Source organism: Theropithecus gelada, chromosome 2, assembly GCF_003255815.1.
Source record: "Theropithecus gelada isolate Dixy chromosome 2, Tgel_1.0, whole genome shotgun sequence".
NCBI lineage: Eukaryota > Metazoa > Chordata > Mammalia > Primates > Cercopithecidae > Theropithecus > Theropithecus gelada.
Genome location: NC_037669.1, coordinates 20,742,911 through 20,760,693, shown reverse-complemented (window position 1 = coordinate 20,760,693; position 17,783 = coordinate 20,742,911). Strand labels below are relative to the sequence as shown.

The following is a 17,783-nucleotide window of genomic DNA, read 5'->3' as shown; positions in this document are numbered from 1 at the left end:
AGTATCATTCCACTGAAGTTTAATGAATTCTGCCAGCTTAGAGAAGACACGTTTCCGTACTACAGAGAGTAAAGGCCATTTAGTAATTTCATTGCTCTTCCATCACAGTAAAGAGCAATGTTCACTGTGGGAGGAGGCATAGGCTAACAAGTGTAAAGAGAAATTCTGATTTCAAGATGTCTTTCAACATCCAGTGCCATGACTCACGCCTGTAATCCTAACACTTTCGGAGACTGAGGCGGGTGGATCACTTGAGGTCAGGAGTTCGAGACCAGCCTGGCCAACATGGTGAAACCCTGTCTGTATTGAAAATACAAAAATTAGCCAGGTGTGCTGGCACACGCCTGTAATCCCAGGTACTCAGGAGACTGAGGTATGAGAATTGCTTGAACCCAGGAGGCAGAGGTTGCAGTGAGCTGAGATCATGCCACTTCACTCCAGTCTGGGTGACAGAGTGAGACCGTGTCTCAAAAAAAAAAAAAAAGAAAGAAAGAAATAAAAGATGCCATTCAATAATGCATCTTTGTTTTATTTAAAAGTCTTGACATTTCTTCACACATAATACATAACTATGAAGTTTAAAAAAAAAAAACAACTCTCCAAAGTCAAACAAATTTATTTTTATCCACTATTTTGGTTTATCTTCATCACTATTTTCATGATGATAAAATCAGGAGGTGGCCAAAATCCAGATGTTTACCTTCGCAGAATTATTTCCAAAGGAAAAATATATAACTTTTTTCAGAATTTTAAAACAAAGTGTGAATTTAATTTTTTGAAGGTTTCTGGTTAAGTATGTCCTTGAGATAAGACTCAAGGAATAAAAGTATCTTCAGTCCAATGTAAAATTATGCCACAAAACACTTCATGAAATTCAGATTTTCAGAAAGGAATGAAGAATACTAGAAATCATAGATATATGACTGAATATAAAAATTCTTTTCTCTTAATTTCCTTAAAATGCATATCTAAAGCAAAAATAAGAACATTGCATAGTAGGGTTTGTAATGTATGCAGATGTAATACATAAAGGTATAATATGAGAGAAGGGAGATGGCAAAGGGACTTACATTGTTATAAGATTCTTAGCTATTACTGGAAAGTAGTAAAATATTAGCTCTAAGTTGACAATGAAAAGTTAAGGATGTATAATGTATCCCTAAATTGACCACAAAAATGCAAAGAAGTATTGCTTAATGACTGAAATATAAATTAAAATTAGAAGCCTAATAACATTAAATGTATCCAAAAGTAGGCAAAAAAGGAGAAACAGGAATAAAAAATAGAATGACCACAGAAAACAAATAGGAAAATGATAGACACAAATTAACCTATATCAAAAAATACATTAGATCTAAATGGGCTAAACACTCAATTGAAAGAGATTGCCAGGATGGATAAAAAGGTAAGACTTGTATTTGCTGTCTACATGATACACACTTAAAATATAAAGGCACAAATAGATTGAGAGTAAATAGATGAAAACATATATATCATGCAACCAATGTGCATAAAGTTGGATATCAGATAAAGTAGATTTTATGACAAAAAGTATTATTGGAGGTAAAGAAACCTTTTTATCTAAATTATAAAATTATCAACTCATCCAGAAGATATAACAATAATAAATGTGTATGCATCTAATAGTAGAACCTCAAAATATGTGATGCAAAAATGGACAGAATTAAGGAAATACACAAATTTACAATCATAGATGGAGATTTTAATACCCCTTTTTTTGGCAATTGAGAGAATCAGACAAAAATATTGGTAAGGATAGAACATTTGTGCACCATTAACAATCACTTTGACACAACCTTTTTTAGAATACTTTATCTAACAACTTCAGAATACACATTTTCTTCCAGAGTAAATGTTTTATTCACCAAAGTACACCAAATGTTGGGCCATAAAACCAGACTAAATAAATTTAAAAGAATTGAAAGAAAACCTTCAGCCAATCCCACAGAAGTCTAACCTTCAGCAACAACTGTAACACTGTCTACGTCAATCATGGTGAGGAGCTGCCATGAACACCTTGCATAGGAGAAAAGGAAAGAATATGTGTCCCAATCCAGCTACTTGACAAAAAAACTCTCCTACTCTAAGAAGAGGGACTAAAGTGGTCCAACCCTATTGTTACTATATACCTAAGCATCTAGAGCATCCAGGAAAACATGGCCTCACCAAAAAATAAGTAAACAGATAAAAAAGAAGGCACCAGTGACCAATCCCAGAGGGACAGAGATATGTGACCTTTCAGACAGGGAATTCAAAATAGCTATTTTGAGGAAGCACAACAAAAATTCAAGATAACATAGAGACAAAATTCAGAATCCTATCAAATGAATTTAACAAAGAGATTGAAATAACTAAAAAGAATTAAGCAGAAATTCTGGAGCTGAAAAATGCAACTGACATATACTGAAGAAAGCATCAGAGTCTCTTAACAGCAGAATTAATCAAGCAAAAGAAAGAATGAGTGAGCTTGAAGGCAGGCTATTTGAAAATACACAGTCAGAGGAGACAGAAGAAAAAGGAATAAAAATTAATGATGCATGCCCACGAGATCTAGAAAATAGCCCCTAAAGGAAAAGTCTAAGAGCTATTAGCCCAAAAGGGAGGTAGAGAAAGAGGTTAGTGTAGAAAGTTTATTCAAAGAAATAATAACAGAGAACTTCCCAAACCTAGAGAAAGCTATCAATACTCAAGTACAAGAAGATTATAGAACACCATTCAGATTAGACCCCAATAATACAACTTGAAGATATAATAACAAAATTCCCAAAGATCAACGATAAAGAAAGGATCCTAAAAGCAGCAAGAGAAAATAAACAAATAATATACAAAGGAGCTTCAATTTGTTTGGCAGCAGCCTTCCCAGTGGAAACCTTACACCCTAAGAGAGAGTGACATGACATAATTAAAGTGATGAAGAAAAAACACTTCTGGCTTAAAATAGCACATCTGGTGAAAATATCCTTCAAGCATGAAGGAGAAATAGAGATTTTCCCAGACAAACAAAACCTGAGGGATTTCATCAACACCAGACCTGTCCTACAAGAAATGTTAAAAGGAGCTCTTCAATCTGAAAGAAAATGAGCAATAAGAAATTATCTTAAAGTACAAAACTCACTGGTATTAGTAAGTACACAGAAAAAATAGAATATTGTAAAACTATGATTGTGGTGTATAAACTACTTATATCTTGAGCAGAAAGATTAAAAGATGAACATATCAAAATAACTATAGCAACTTCTCAAGACAGTATAATAAGATATAAATAGAAAAAACAAAAAGTTATAGAGGTTTTATTGTTTTTTTCTTTGCTTGTTTGTTAGTTTATGCAATCAGTGTTGTCATCAGCTCAAAATAATGGGTTATAAAATATTATTTGCAAGCCTTGTGGCAACCTCAAATCAAAAAACATACAATAGACACACAAAAAATAAAAAGCAAAGAGTTAAAACATGTCACCAAAGAAAATCATCTTCACTAAAAGGAAGACACAAAAGAAGGAAGAGGAGACCAGAAAACAAGAAACAAAATGGCAGAGTAAGTCATTACGTATCAATAATAACACAATAACACAACTGAACTAAATTCCGCAATCAAAAGAGTGGCTGAATAAAGGAAAAAACAAGACCCAATGATATGTTGCCTACAAGAAACAAACCACCTATAAAGACACACATAGACTGAAAATAAACGGGTGAAGAAAGATACTCCACAGAAACCAAAAAAGAGCAGAAATAGCTATACTTAGAAAAAATAGATTTCAAGACAAAAACTGTAAAAAGAAAGAAAAAAGTTCAGTATACAATGATTAAAAAGGTCAATTCAGCAAGAGGATATAACAATTGTAAATATATATATGCAAAATATATATAAAAATACATAAATATATATGTGTATATACATATATGTGTATATACACACATATAAATATATACATATATGTATATATGCACATATATAAATACATACATATATATGTCTGATACATATATATAAATAAAATATTATTAGAGCTAATGAGAGATATATGCCCTAATACAACAATAGCTAGAGATTTCAACACCCTATTTTCAGCATTGGATGATCTTCCAGACAGAAAATCAACAAAGAAATATCAGAATTACTCTGCACTATAGACTAAATGGGCCTAATAGTAATTATAGAACATTTCATCCAATGGCTGCAGAATACACAGCCTTCTCCTCAGCATGTGGATCATTCTCAAAGATAGACCATATGTTAAAACATAAAACAAATATTTAAAAATTCAAAAAAATGAAATTATATCAAGTATCTTCTCTGACCACAACACAGTAAAACTAGAAATCAATAACGAGAGGTATTTTGGAAACTATACAAACACATAGAAACTCAATGATATGCTCCTCAATTACCAATGAGTCAAGAAAGAAATTAAAAGGAAAGTTGAAAAATGTCTTGAAACAAATAAAAATGGAAGCACAACATACCAAGACTTATGGGACACAGTGAAAGCAGTACTAAGAGGAAAGTTTATTGTAATAAGTGCCCACATCAAAAAAAAAACAGAAAAGCTTCAAATAAACAACCTAATGATGCATCTTAAGGAGCTAGAACAGCAAGAGCAAATCAAAACCAAAATTAGTAGAAGAAAATGAACAATAAAGAGCACAGTAGAAATAAGTGAAATTGAAATGAAGAAAATGAAAGATTGATGAAACAAAAAGTTATTTTAAAAGATCAAAAAAATTGACATTTAGTCAGACTAAGAAAAAAGGGGAGAAGACCCAAACAAATAAGATCAGAGATGAAAAAGGAGACATAACAACTGATACCACAGAAATTTAAAGGATCATTAGTGCCTACTACGAGCAACTTATGCCAATAAATTAGAAAACCTAAAAGAAATGGACAAATTTCCACACACGAACAACCTACCAAGATTGAATCATGAAGAAATACAAAATCTGAACAGACCAGTAACAAGTAATGAGATTGAAGCTGTAATAAAAAGTTTCCTAGCAAAGAAAAGCCCAGGAACTGTGGCTTCACTGCTGAATTTTACCAAACATTTAAAGAAGAACTAACACCAATCCAACTCAAACTACTCCAAAAAATAGAGGCAGAAGGAATACTTTTAAACTCATTCCATGAGGCCAGTATTACCCTGGTGCCAAAACCAGAAAAAGGCACATCAGAAAAAAGAAAGAAAGAAACTATAGGCCAATATATCTGATGAACATTGATGCAAAAATCCTCAACAAAATTCTAAAAAACTGAATTCAGCAGCACACTAAAAAGGTCATTCATCATGACAAAGTGAGATTTATCCCAGAAACGCAAGGATGGCCTACATATGCAAATCAATCAATGTGATACACCATATTAACCAAATGAAGGACAACACCCACACGATCATTTCAATTGATGCTAAAAAATATTTTTTATAAAATTCAACATCTGTTCATGGTAAAAACTCTTAAAAACTGGGGATAGAAAGAACATACTTCAACTCAATAAAAGATGTATATGACAGACTCATAGCTAGTATCATGCTGAATGGGGAAAAACCGAAAGCCTTTCCTCTAAGATCTGGAACACAACAAGGATACCCACTTTCACCACTGTTATTCAACAGTACTGGAAGTCCTAGCCAGAGCAATTAGATAAGAGAAAGCAATAAAAAAAACTAAATTGGAAAGGAATAAATCAAATTATCCTTGTTTGCAGATGATATGATCTTATATTTGGAAAAAACTGAAGACTCCACAAGAAAAAAAAAAACGATCAGAACTGATAAATTCAGTAAAGTTGCAGGATACAAAATTAACATACATAAGTCAGTAGCATTTCTATATACCAACATGAAACAACTTGAAAAAGGAATTAAGGGCTGGGCATGGTGGCTCACGCCTGTAAGCCCAGCACTTTGGGAGGCCGAGGTGGGTGGATCACTGGGGTCAGGAGATCGAGACCATCTTGGCTAACATGGTGAAACCCTGTCTCTACCAAAAACACAAAAAATTAGCTAGGCATGGTGGCACATGCCTGTAGTCCCAGCTACTCAGGAGACTGAGGCAGGAGAATTGCTTGAACCTGGGAGGCAGAAGTTGCAGTGAGCTGAGGTTGTGCCACTGCACTCCAGCCTGGGTGACAGAGTAAGACTCTGTCTCAAAAAAAAAAAACAAAACAGAAAAGAATTAAGAAAGCAATCCTATTTACAAAAGCTACAAATAAATACAATGTAATACCTTAGAATTAGCTTAATCAAAAAAGTGAAAGATCTCTACAACGAAAACTCTGAAACCTGCATGCAACAAATTGAAGAGGACACAAAAAATGTAAAGAGATTCCATGTTCATAGATTGGAAAATCAATATTTCAAAACTGTCCACACTACTCAAAGCAATCTACAGATTCTATGCAATCTCTATCAAAACACCAATGGTATTCTTCACAGAAAAAGAAAAAATGATCCTAAAATTTATATGGAACTACAAAAGACCTAGAAGAGTCAAAGGTATCATGAGCAAAAAGAACAGAACTGGAGGAATCACATTACTTGACTTCCAATTACACAGAGCTGTACTAATGAAAACAACATGGCACTGGCATAAAAACAGAAACAAAACAGGCAGACATAAAAACAGGCAGAAATACAGATGTTCTTTGAAACCAATGAGAACAAAGACACAATGTACCCAAATCTTTGGGACACATTTAAAGCAGTGTTTAGGGGAAATTTATAGCACTAAATGCCCACAAAAGAAAGCAGGAAAGATCTAAGATTGACACTGTAACATCAAAATTAAAAGAACTAGAGAAGCAAGAGCAAACAAATTCAAAAGCTAGCAGAAGACAAGAAATAACTAAGATCAGAGCAGAACCAAAGGAGATAGACACGAAAAACCCTTTTAAAGCTCAATGAATACAGGAGCTGGTTTTTTGAAAAGATAGATCACTAGCCAGACTAATAAAGAAGAAAAGAGGACAGGCGCAGTGGCTCACGCCTATAATCCCAACACTTTGGGAGACCAAGGCGGGTGGATCATGAGGTCAGGAGTTCAGGACTAGCCTGACCACCATGGTGAAACCCCATCTCTACTAAAACTACAAAAATTAGCCAGGCGTGACTGTGCATGCCTATAATCCCAGATACTTGGGAGGTTGAGGCAGGAGAATATCTTGAACCCAGGAGGCAGAGGTTGCAGTGAGCTGTGGTTGCACAATTGTACTCCAGCCTGGATGACAGACCGAGACTCTGTCTAAAAAAAAAAAAAAAGAAGAAGAAGAAGAAGAAAAGAGAGAAGAATCCAACAGACATGGTAAAAAATGGTAAAGGGGATATCATCACTGATCCCACAAAAATACAAACTACCATCAGAGTACACTATAAAAACCTCTATGCAAATAAACTAGAAGAAATGAATAAGTTCCTGGACACATACACCCTCCCAAGTCTAAACCAGGAAGAAATCAAATCCCTGAATAGACCAATAACAAGTTCTGAAACTGAGGCATTAATTAATAGCCTACCAATAAAAAAAAAGTAAAAGTCCAGGACCAGACGGATTCACAGCCGAATTCTATCAGAGGTACAAAGAGGAGCTGGTACCATTCCTTCTAAAACTATTTCAAATGATTGAAAGAGAGAGAATTCTCCCTAACTCATTTTAGGAGGCCAACATCATCCTGATACTAAAAACTAGCAGAGACACAACAAAAAAAGAAAATTTCAGGCCAATACCCCTGAGGAACATCGATGTGAAAATCCTCAATAAAATACTGGCAAACAGAATCCAGCAGCACATCAAAAAGCTTATCCACCATGATCAGGTCAGCTTCATCCCTGGTATGCAAGGCTGGTTCAACATGTGCAAATCAATAAATGTAATCCATCACATAAACAGAACCAATGACAAAAACCACATGATTATCTCAATAGATGCAGAAAAGACCTTTGACAAAATTCAACACCCCATCATGCTAAAAACTCTCAATAAACTAGGTATTGATGAAACACATCTCAAAATAATAAGAGCTATTTATGACAAACCCACAGCCAATATCATACTGAATGGGCAAAAACTGGAAGCATTCCCTTTGAAAATGGGCACAAGACAGGGATGCCCTCTCTCACCACTCCTATTCAACATAGTTTTGGAAGTTCTGACCAGGGCAATCAGGCAAGAGAAAGAAATAAAGGCTATTCAAATAGGAAAAGAGGAAGTCAAATTGTCTCTGTTTGCAGATGATATGATTGTATATTTAGAAAACCCCATCATCTCAGCCCAAAAATCTCCTTAATCTGATAAGCAACTTCAGCAATGTCTCAGGATACAAAATCACTGTGTAAAAATAACAAGCATTCCTATACACCAAGAACAGATAAACAGAGAGCCAAATCATGAGTGAACTCCCATTCACAATTGCTACAAAGAGAATAAAATATATAGGAATACAACTTACAAGGTATGTGAAATACGTGACAAATGCACAAGCTTCAGTAACCGACTTGATCAACTGGAAGAAAGAGTATCAGCAATTGAGGATCAAATGAATGAAATGAAGCGAGAAGAGAAGTCTAAAGAAAAAAGAGGAAAAAGAAATGAACAAAGCCTTCAAGAAGTATGGGATTCTGTGAAAAGACCAAATCTACGTCTGATTGGGGTGCCTGAAAGTGAGGGGGAAAATGGAACCAAGTTGGAAAACACTCTGCAGGATATCATACAGGAGAACTTCCCCAACCTAGTAAGGCAGGCCAACATTCAAATTCAGGAAATACAGAGAACACCACAAAGATACTCCTCGAGAAGAGCAACTCCAAGACACATAACTGTCAGATTCACCAAAGTTGAAATGAAGGAAAAACTGTTAAGGGCAGCCAGAGAGAAAGGTCAGGTTACCCACAAAGGGAAGCCCATCAGACTAACAGCAGATCTCTCGGCAGAAACTCTACAAGCCAGAAGAGAGTGGGGGCCAATATTCAACATTCTTAAAGAAAAGAATTTTAAACCCAGAATTTCATATCCAGCCAAACTAAGTTTCATAAGTGAAGGAGAAATAAAATCCTTTACAGATAAGCAAATGCTTAGAGATTTTGTCACCACCAGGCCTGCCTTACAAGAGACCCTGAAGGAAGCACTAAACATGGAAAGGAACAACCGGTACCAGCCATTGCAAAAACATGCCAAAATGTAAAGACCATCGAGCCTAGGAAGAAACTGCATCAACTAACAAGCAAAATAACCAGTTAATATCATAATGACAGGATGAAGTTCACACATAACAATATTAACCTTAAATGTAAATGGACTAAATGGTCCAATTAAAAGACACAGACTGGCAAACTGGATAAAAAGTCAAGACTCATCAGTTTGCTGTATTCAGGAGATCCATCTCACATGCAGAGACACACATAGGCTCAAAATAAAGGGATGGAGGAAGAGCTATCAAGCAAATGGAGAACAAAAAAAAGCAGGCGTTGCAATCCTAGTCTCTGATAAAACAGACTTTAAATCATCAAAGATCAAAAGAGACAAAGAAGGCCATTACATAATGGTAAAGGGATCAATTCAACAAGAAGAGCTAACTATCCTAAATATATATGCACCCAATACAGGAGCACCCAGATTCATAAAGCAAGTCCTTAGAGACTTACAAAGAGACTTAGACTCCCATACAATAATAATGGGAGACTTAAACACTCCACTGTCAACATTAGATAGATCAACGAGACAGAAAGTTAACAAGGATATCCAGGAATTGAACTCATCTCTGCACCAAGCAGACCTAATAGACATCTACAGAACTCTCCACCCCAAATCAACAGAATATACATTCTTCTCAGCACCACATCGCACTTATTCCAAAATTGACCACATAAGTGGAAGTAAAGCACTCCTCAGCAACTGTACAAGAACAGAAATTATAACAAACTGTCTCTCAGACCACAGTGCCACCAAACTAGAATTCAGGACTAAGAAACTCAATCAAAACCGCTCAACTACATGGAAACTGAACAACCTGCTCCTGAATGACTACTGGGTACATAACGAAATGAAGGCAGAAATAAAGATGTTCTTTGAAACCAATGAGAACAAAGATACAACATACCAGAATCTCTGGGACACATTTAAAGCAGTGTGTAGAGGGAAATTTATAGCACTAAATGCCCACAAGAGAAAGCAGGAAAGATCTAAAATTGACACTCTAACACTACAATTAAAAGAACTAGAGAAGCAAGAGCAAACACATTCAAAAGCTAGCAGAAGGCAAGAAATAACTAAGATCAGAGCAGAACTGAAGGAGATAGAGACAAAAAACCCTCCAAAAAATCAATGAATCCACGAGTTGGATTTTTGAAAAGATCAACAAAATTGACAGACTGCTAGTAAGACTAATAAAGAAGAAAAGAGAGAAGAATCAAACAGATGCAATAAAAAATGATAAAGGGGATATCACCACCAACCCCACAGAAATACAAACTACCATCAGAGAATACTATAAACACCTCTACGCAAATAAACTAGAAAATCTAGAAGAAATGGATAATTTCCTGGATACATACACCCTCCCAAGTCTAAACCAGGAAGAAATCAAATCCCTGAATAGACCAATAACAAGTTCTGAAACTGAGGCAGCAATTAATAGCCTACCAATCAAAAAAAAGTAAAAGTCCAGGACCAGAGGGATTCACAGCTGAATTCTATCAGAGGTACAAAGAGGAGCTGGTACCATTCCTTCTGAAACTATTTCAAACAATTGAAAGAAAGAGAATTCTCCCTAACTCATTTTAGGAGGCCAACATCATCCTGATACTAAAACGTAGCAGAGACAAAACAAAAAAAGAGAATTTTAGACCAATATCGCTGATGAACATCAATGCAAAAATCCTCAATAAAATACTGGCAAACCGAATCCAGCAGTGCATCTAAAAGCTTATCCACCATGATCAAGTGGGCTTCATCCCTGGGATGTAAGGCTGGTTCAACATATGCAAATCAATAAACGTAATCCAGTTATAAACAGAACCAATGACAAAAACCACATGATTATCTCAATAGATGCAGAAAAGGCCTTTGACAAAATTCAACAGGCCTTCATGCTAAAAACTCTCGATAAATTCGGTATTGATGGAACGTACCTCAAAATAATAAGAGCTATTTATGACAAACCCACAGCCAATATCATACTGAACGGGCAAAAACTGGAAGCATTCCCTTTGAAAATGGGCACAAGACAGGGATGCTCTCTCTCACCACTCCTATTCAACATAGTGTTGGAAGTTCTGGCTAGGGCAATCAGGCAAGAGAAAGAAATCAAGGGTATTCAGTTAGGAAAAGAAGAAGTCAAATTGTCCTTGTTTGCAGATGACACGATTGTATATTTAGAAAACTCCATCATCTCAGCCCAAAATCTCCTTAAGCTGATAAGCAACTTCAGCAAAGTCTCAGGACACAAAATTAATGTGCAAAAATCACAAGCATTCTTATACACCAGTAACAGACAAACAGAGAGCGAGATCATGAATGAACTTCCATTCACAATTACTTCAAAGAGAATAAAATAACTAGGAATCCAACTTACAGGGATGTAAAGGACCTCTTCAAGGAGAACTACAAACCACTGCTCAGTGAAATAAAAGAGGACACAAACAAATGGAAGAACATACCATGCTCATGGATAGGAAGACTCAATATCGTGAAAATGGCCATACTGCCCAAGGTAATTTATAGATTCAATGCCATCCCCATCAAGCTACCAATGAGTTTCTTCACAGAATTGGAAAAAACTGCTTTAAAGTTCATATGGAACCAAAAAAGAGCCCGCATTGCCAAGACAATCCTAAGTCAAAAGAACAAAGCTGGAGGCATCATACTACCTGACTTCAAACTATACTACAAGGCTACAGTAACCAAAACAGCATGGTACTGGTACCAAAGCAGAGATATAGACCAATGGAACAGAAGAGAGCCCTCAGAAATAACACCACACATCTACAGCTATCTGATCTTTGACAAACCTGAGAAAAACAAGAAATGGGGAAAGGATTCTCTATTTAATAAAAGGTGCTGGGAAAATTGGCTAGCCGTAAGTAGAAAGCTGAAACTGGATCCTTTCCTTTACTCCTTATACGAAAATTAATTCAAGATGGATTAGAGACTTAAATGTTAGACCTAACACCATAAAAACCCTAAAAGAAAACCTAGGTAATACCATTCAGGACATAGGCATGGGCAAGGACTTCATGTCTAAAACACCAAAAGCAACGGCAACAAAAGCCAAAATTGACAAATAGGATATAATTAAACTAAAGAGCTTCTGCACAGCAAAAGAAACTACCATCAGAGTGAAAAGGCAACCTACAGAATGGGAGAAGATTTTTGCAATCTACTCATCTGACAAAGGGCTAATATGCAGAACCTACAAAGAACTCAAACAAATTTACAAGAAAAAAACAAACAACCCCATCAAAAAGTGGGCAAAGGATACGAACAGACATTTCTCAAAAGAAGATATGCATACAGCCTACAGACACATGAAAAAATGCTCCTCGTCACTGGCCATCAGAGAAATGCAAATCAAAACCACAATGAGATACCATCTCACACCAGTTAGAATGGCAATCATTAAAAAGTCAGGAAACAACAGGTGCTGGAGAGGATGTGGAGAAATAGGAACACTTTTACACTGTTGGTGGGATTGTAAACTAGTTCAACCATTATGGAAAACAGTATGGCGATTCCTCAAGGATCTAGAACCAGAAGTACCATATGACCCAGCCATCCCATTACTGGGTATATACCCAAAGCATTATAAATCATGCTGCTATAAAGACACATGCACACGTATGTTCACTGCGGCACTATTCACAATAGCAAAGAGTTGGAATCAACCCAAATGTCCATCAGTGACAGACTGGATTAAGAAAATGTGGCACATATACACCATGGAATACTATGCAGCCATAAAAAAGGATGAGTTCGTGTCCTTTGTAGGGACATGGATGCAGCTGGAAACCACCATTCTCAGCAAATTATCGCAAGAACAGAAAACCAAACACCGCATGTTCTCATTCATAGGTGGGAACTGAACAATGAGATCACTTGGACTCGGGAAGGGGGACATCACACACCGGGGCCTATTATGGGGAGGGGGGAGGAGGGAGGGATTGCATTGGGAGTTATACCTGATGTAAATGATGAGTTGATGGGTGCTGACAAGTTGATGGGTGCAGCACACCAACATGGCACAAGTATACATATGTAACAAACCTGCACGTTATGCACATGTACCCTAGAACTTAAAGTATAATAATAATTAAAAAACCAAAAATAAATAAATAAATAAAAATAAAATAAAACAAAAAATGGTGTTGGGAAAACTGGCTAGCCATATGCAGAAAACTGAAACTGGACCTCTTCTTTATACCTTATACAAAATATTAACTCAAGATGATTAAAGACTTAAATGTAAGACCTAAAACCATAAAAATCCTAGAAGAAAACCTAGGCAATACCATTCAGGACATAGGCATGGGCAAAGACTTCATGACTAAAACACCAAAAGCAATGGCAACAAAAGCCAAAATAGACAAATGGGATCTAATTAAACTAAAGAGCTTCTGCACAGCAAAAGAAACTATCATCAGAGTGAACAGGCAGCAACCTACAGAATGGGAGAAAATTTTTATAATCTATCCATCTGACAAATGACTAATACCCAGAATCTACAAAGAACTTAAACAAATTTACAAGAATAAAACAAACAGCCCCATCAAAAAGTGGGCAAAGGATATGAACAGACGTTTCTCAAAAGAAGACATTCATACAGCCAACAGACACATGAAAAAATGCTCATCATCACTGGCCATCAGAGAAATGCAAATCAAAACCACAATGAGATACCATCTCACACCAGTTAGAATGGCGATCATCAGAAAGTCAGGAAACAACAGATGCTGGAGAAGATGTGAAGAAATAGGAACACTTCTACACTGTTGGTGGGAGTGTAAATTAGTTCAACCATTGTTGAAGACAGTGTGGCGATTCCTCAGGATCTAGATTCAGAAATACCATTTGACCCAACAATCCCATTACTGGGTATATACCCAAAGAATTATAAATTATTCTACTATAAAGACACATGCACATGTATGTTTATTGCGGCACTATTCACAGTAGCAAAGTCTTGGAACCAACCCAAATGCCCATCAATGACAGACTGGATAAAGAAAATGTGGCACATATACACCATGGAATACTATGCAGCCATGAAAAGGGATGAGTTCATGTCTTTGCATGGACATGGATTAAACTGGAAACCATCATTCCCAGCAAACTAACACAAGAACAGAAAACCAAACACTGCATGTTCTCACTCATAAGTGGTAGCTGAACAATGAGAACATGTGGACACAGGGAGGGGAACATCACATACTGGGGCCTATTGGGGAGCTGGGGGCTAGGGGAGGGATAGCATTAGGAGAAATACCTAATGTAGATGATGGGTTGATGGGTGCAACAAACCACCATGGCACATGTATATCTATGTAACAAACTGGCACGTTCTGCACATGTACCCCAGAACTTAAAGTATAATAATAAAAAAAAACTAAAAATAGAAATACCACATGATCCAGCAATCCCACTGCTAGATATATATTCAAAAGAAAAGAAATCTGCACTCCCATGTTTTTCACAGCACTATTCATAATAGCCAAGACTTGGAAGCAAACTGAGTATCCATCAACAGACAAATGGATAAAGATAATGCAGTACATATACACAATGGAGTACTATTCAGCCATTAAAAAGAATGAGATCCTGTCATTTGTAACAACATGGATGAAACTGGAGGTCATTATGTTAAGTGAAATCAACCAGGCACAGAAAGTCAAACTTTGCACATTCTCACTTATTTGGGACCTAAAGAGTTTAAAAAATGGAAATCCTGGAGATAGAGAGTAGAATGAGTGTTACCAGAGGCTGGGAATTACAGTGAGGGGAAGGGAAAGTGGGAATGGTTAATGGGTATGGGTACAAAAATATAGTTAGAATGAATAAGATCTAGTATTTGACAGCACAACAGGGTGATTATAGTCAATAATAATTTTTTTTTTGAGATGGAATCTCCCTCTGTCACCCAGGCTGAAGTGCAGTGGGTGATCTTAGCTCACTGCAACCTACACCTCCCTGGTTCAAGCAATTCCCCTGCCTCAGCCTCCCAAGTAGCTGGGATTACAGGCGCATGCCACCATACCCAGCTAATTTTTTTGTATTTTTAGTAGAGATGGGGTTTCACCATGTTGGCTAGACTGGTCTTGAACTCCTGACCTCAGGCAATCCACCCATCTTGCCCTCTCAAAGTGCTGGGATTATAGGCCATAAGCCACCACACCCAGCCAGTCAATAATAATTTAATTGTATATTTTTAAATAACTAAGAGTGTAATTTGATTGTTTGTAACACAAAGAAAGAGTAAATGCTTGAGGATATGGGTACCCCTTTTTATCCTGAAGTAATTATTATACATTTTATGCCAGTATCAAAATATCTCTTATACTCCATAAATATATACACCTACTATGTACCCACTAGTTTTTTAAAAATAGTCTCTTAAAGGTAACTAAGGAATGGGTCAAGGTGATATCTCCACCACCTCATGTTCTGCTACTTTCACTCTAATCCACACCATACCTGTGTAGTGTTGAAAAGGCAGAAAATGTAGCTGAAGATGATCCTGATGCTATCATCATTAACTAGCATCAGGTATGCCAGAATCCAGGTAATTCCAAAAACAACTGCAACAGATAATGTGCTAACAATCTTCCTCACGGATGAAACTTTTTTTGTGCTAGGTGAAAGAAAACAAGAAAAATAATGTAGTTCATTAGGGTTTTACTCATCAACATCATTATTACTCTCCTATTTAGAATGCATATTCAGCTACCCATACACATTGTTCACTTAACAATATTAAGCCCCAGGTGGAAAAATGATGCTAAGTCTTACATCACTCTGGAGAAAATCTGATTTAGCAACCTTTATTTTGACTACATTGATACTTGTTTAAAACTTCAGGCAAACACAGCTCCTTAATACCACAGCAGGCAAATTTCAAGAACCAACTTCTTCATTGAAATGGAATTTCAATGTTGTGAGTATTACTACAGATCAGCCAATGGAGGAATCCCCTTTTTTGGCACCTTGGACCTTCCTGAGCCTTAGGTTGATGTGGGAGAGAAAGGTTAGTTAGATGCAGAGTGATCTTCTTCCTCTTATGGAAAGTCTATGCCCCTGGATCGTGGGCTTGGCCATGTGACTTACTTTGACCAGTGGAACATTAGCAAATTTATCAAGTGGAGACTTGAAAGCATCTGTTTATTAATTTGCCTTCCCTCACACCTCTTTAGAACCCTGAGACCACTACGTTAAGAAGCCTGGACTGGTTTAATGGCAGATGAGAGACTATATGGAGCAGAGATGAGCTTTCCCAACTGAGCAGTTGCTACTCAAACCAACTAAACACCAACCACCAGACATAAAAGTGAGTCATGAAGGATTCAAGACGGCCGAATAGGAACAGCACCGGTCTGCAGCTCCCAGCGAGACTGACGCAGAAGGCGGCTGATTTCTGCATTTTCAACGGAGGTACCCGGTTCATCTCACTGGGACTGATTGGACAATGGATGCAGCCCACAGAGGGCCAGCTGGAGCAAGGTGGGGTGTTGCCTCTCCTGGGAAGCGCAAGGGGTTGGGGAATTTTCTCCCCTACCCAAGGGAAGCCTTGAGGGTCTGAGCCTGAGGAACTCCGGCACTGATACTGCGCTTGTCCCACAGGCTTCCAAACCCGCAAACCAGGAGATTCCCTCCAGTTCCTGCCCAACCAAGGCCCTGGGTGTTAAGCACAAAACTGGGCGGCCAATTGGGCAGACACCGAACTAGCTACAGAGCTCGTTTTTTTTCCCCCATACCACAGTGGCGCCTGAAACACTTTTACACTGTTGGTGGGAGTGTAAATTAATTCAACCATTGTGGAAGATAGTGTGGTGCTTCCTCAAGGATCTAGAACTAGAAATACCATTTGACCCAGCCATCCCATTACTGGGCATATGCCCAAAGGATTATAAATCATTCTACAATAAAGACACATGAAGACACATGCACACGTATGTTTATTGCGGCACTATTCACAACAGCAAAGACTTGGAACCAACCCAAATGTCCATCAATGGTAGACTGGATTAAGAAAATGTGGCATGTATACACCATGGAATACTCTGCAGCCATAAAAAAGGATGAGTTCATGTCCTTTGCGTGGACATGGATGAAGCTGGAAACCATCATTCTCAGCAAACTGTCACAAGAACAGAAAACCAAACACTGCATGTTCTCACTCATAAGTGGGAGGTGAACAGTGAGAACACATGGACAGAGGGAGGGGAACATCACACACTGGGGTCTGTCAGGTGGTGAGGGGGTAGGGGAGGGATAACATTAGGAGAAATACCTACTGTAAGTGATGGGTTAACGGATGCAGCAAACCACCAGGGCACATGTCTACCTATGTAACAAAACCGCACATTCTGCACATGTAACCCAGAACTTAAAATATAATAATAAAAAAAAATTAGCCAGGTGTGGTGGTAGACACCTGTAATCCTAGCTACTCTGGGGGCTGTGGCAGAGAATTGCTTGAACCCAGGAGGCGGAGGTTACAGTAGCCAAGATCGCACCACTGTACTCCAGCCTGGGTGACAGAGTGAGACTCCATCTCAAAAA

The 17,783-nt window shown here is 37.3% G+C and overlaps 1 protein-coding gene across 1 annotated transcript in view; it reads right to left on the bottom strand.

Annotated features, from left to right (window-relative positions):
- ADGRG7 (adhesion G protein-coupled receptor G7) overlaps window positions 1-17,783 on the bottom strand; it is a 72,725-nt gene that overhangs the window by 7,166 nt on the left and 47,776 nt on the right. Inside the window, exon 15 of the mRNA XM_025375566.1 lies at window positions 15,699-15,855. Coding sequence (XP_025231351.1) covers window positions 15,699-15,855 — 157 coding nt within the window. The remainder of the gene's footprint in view (window positions 1-15,698; window positions 15,856-17,783) is intronic.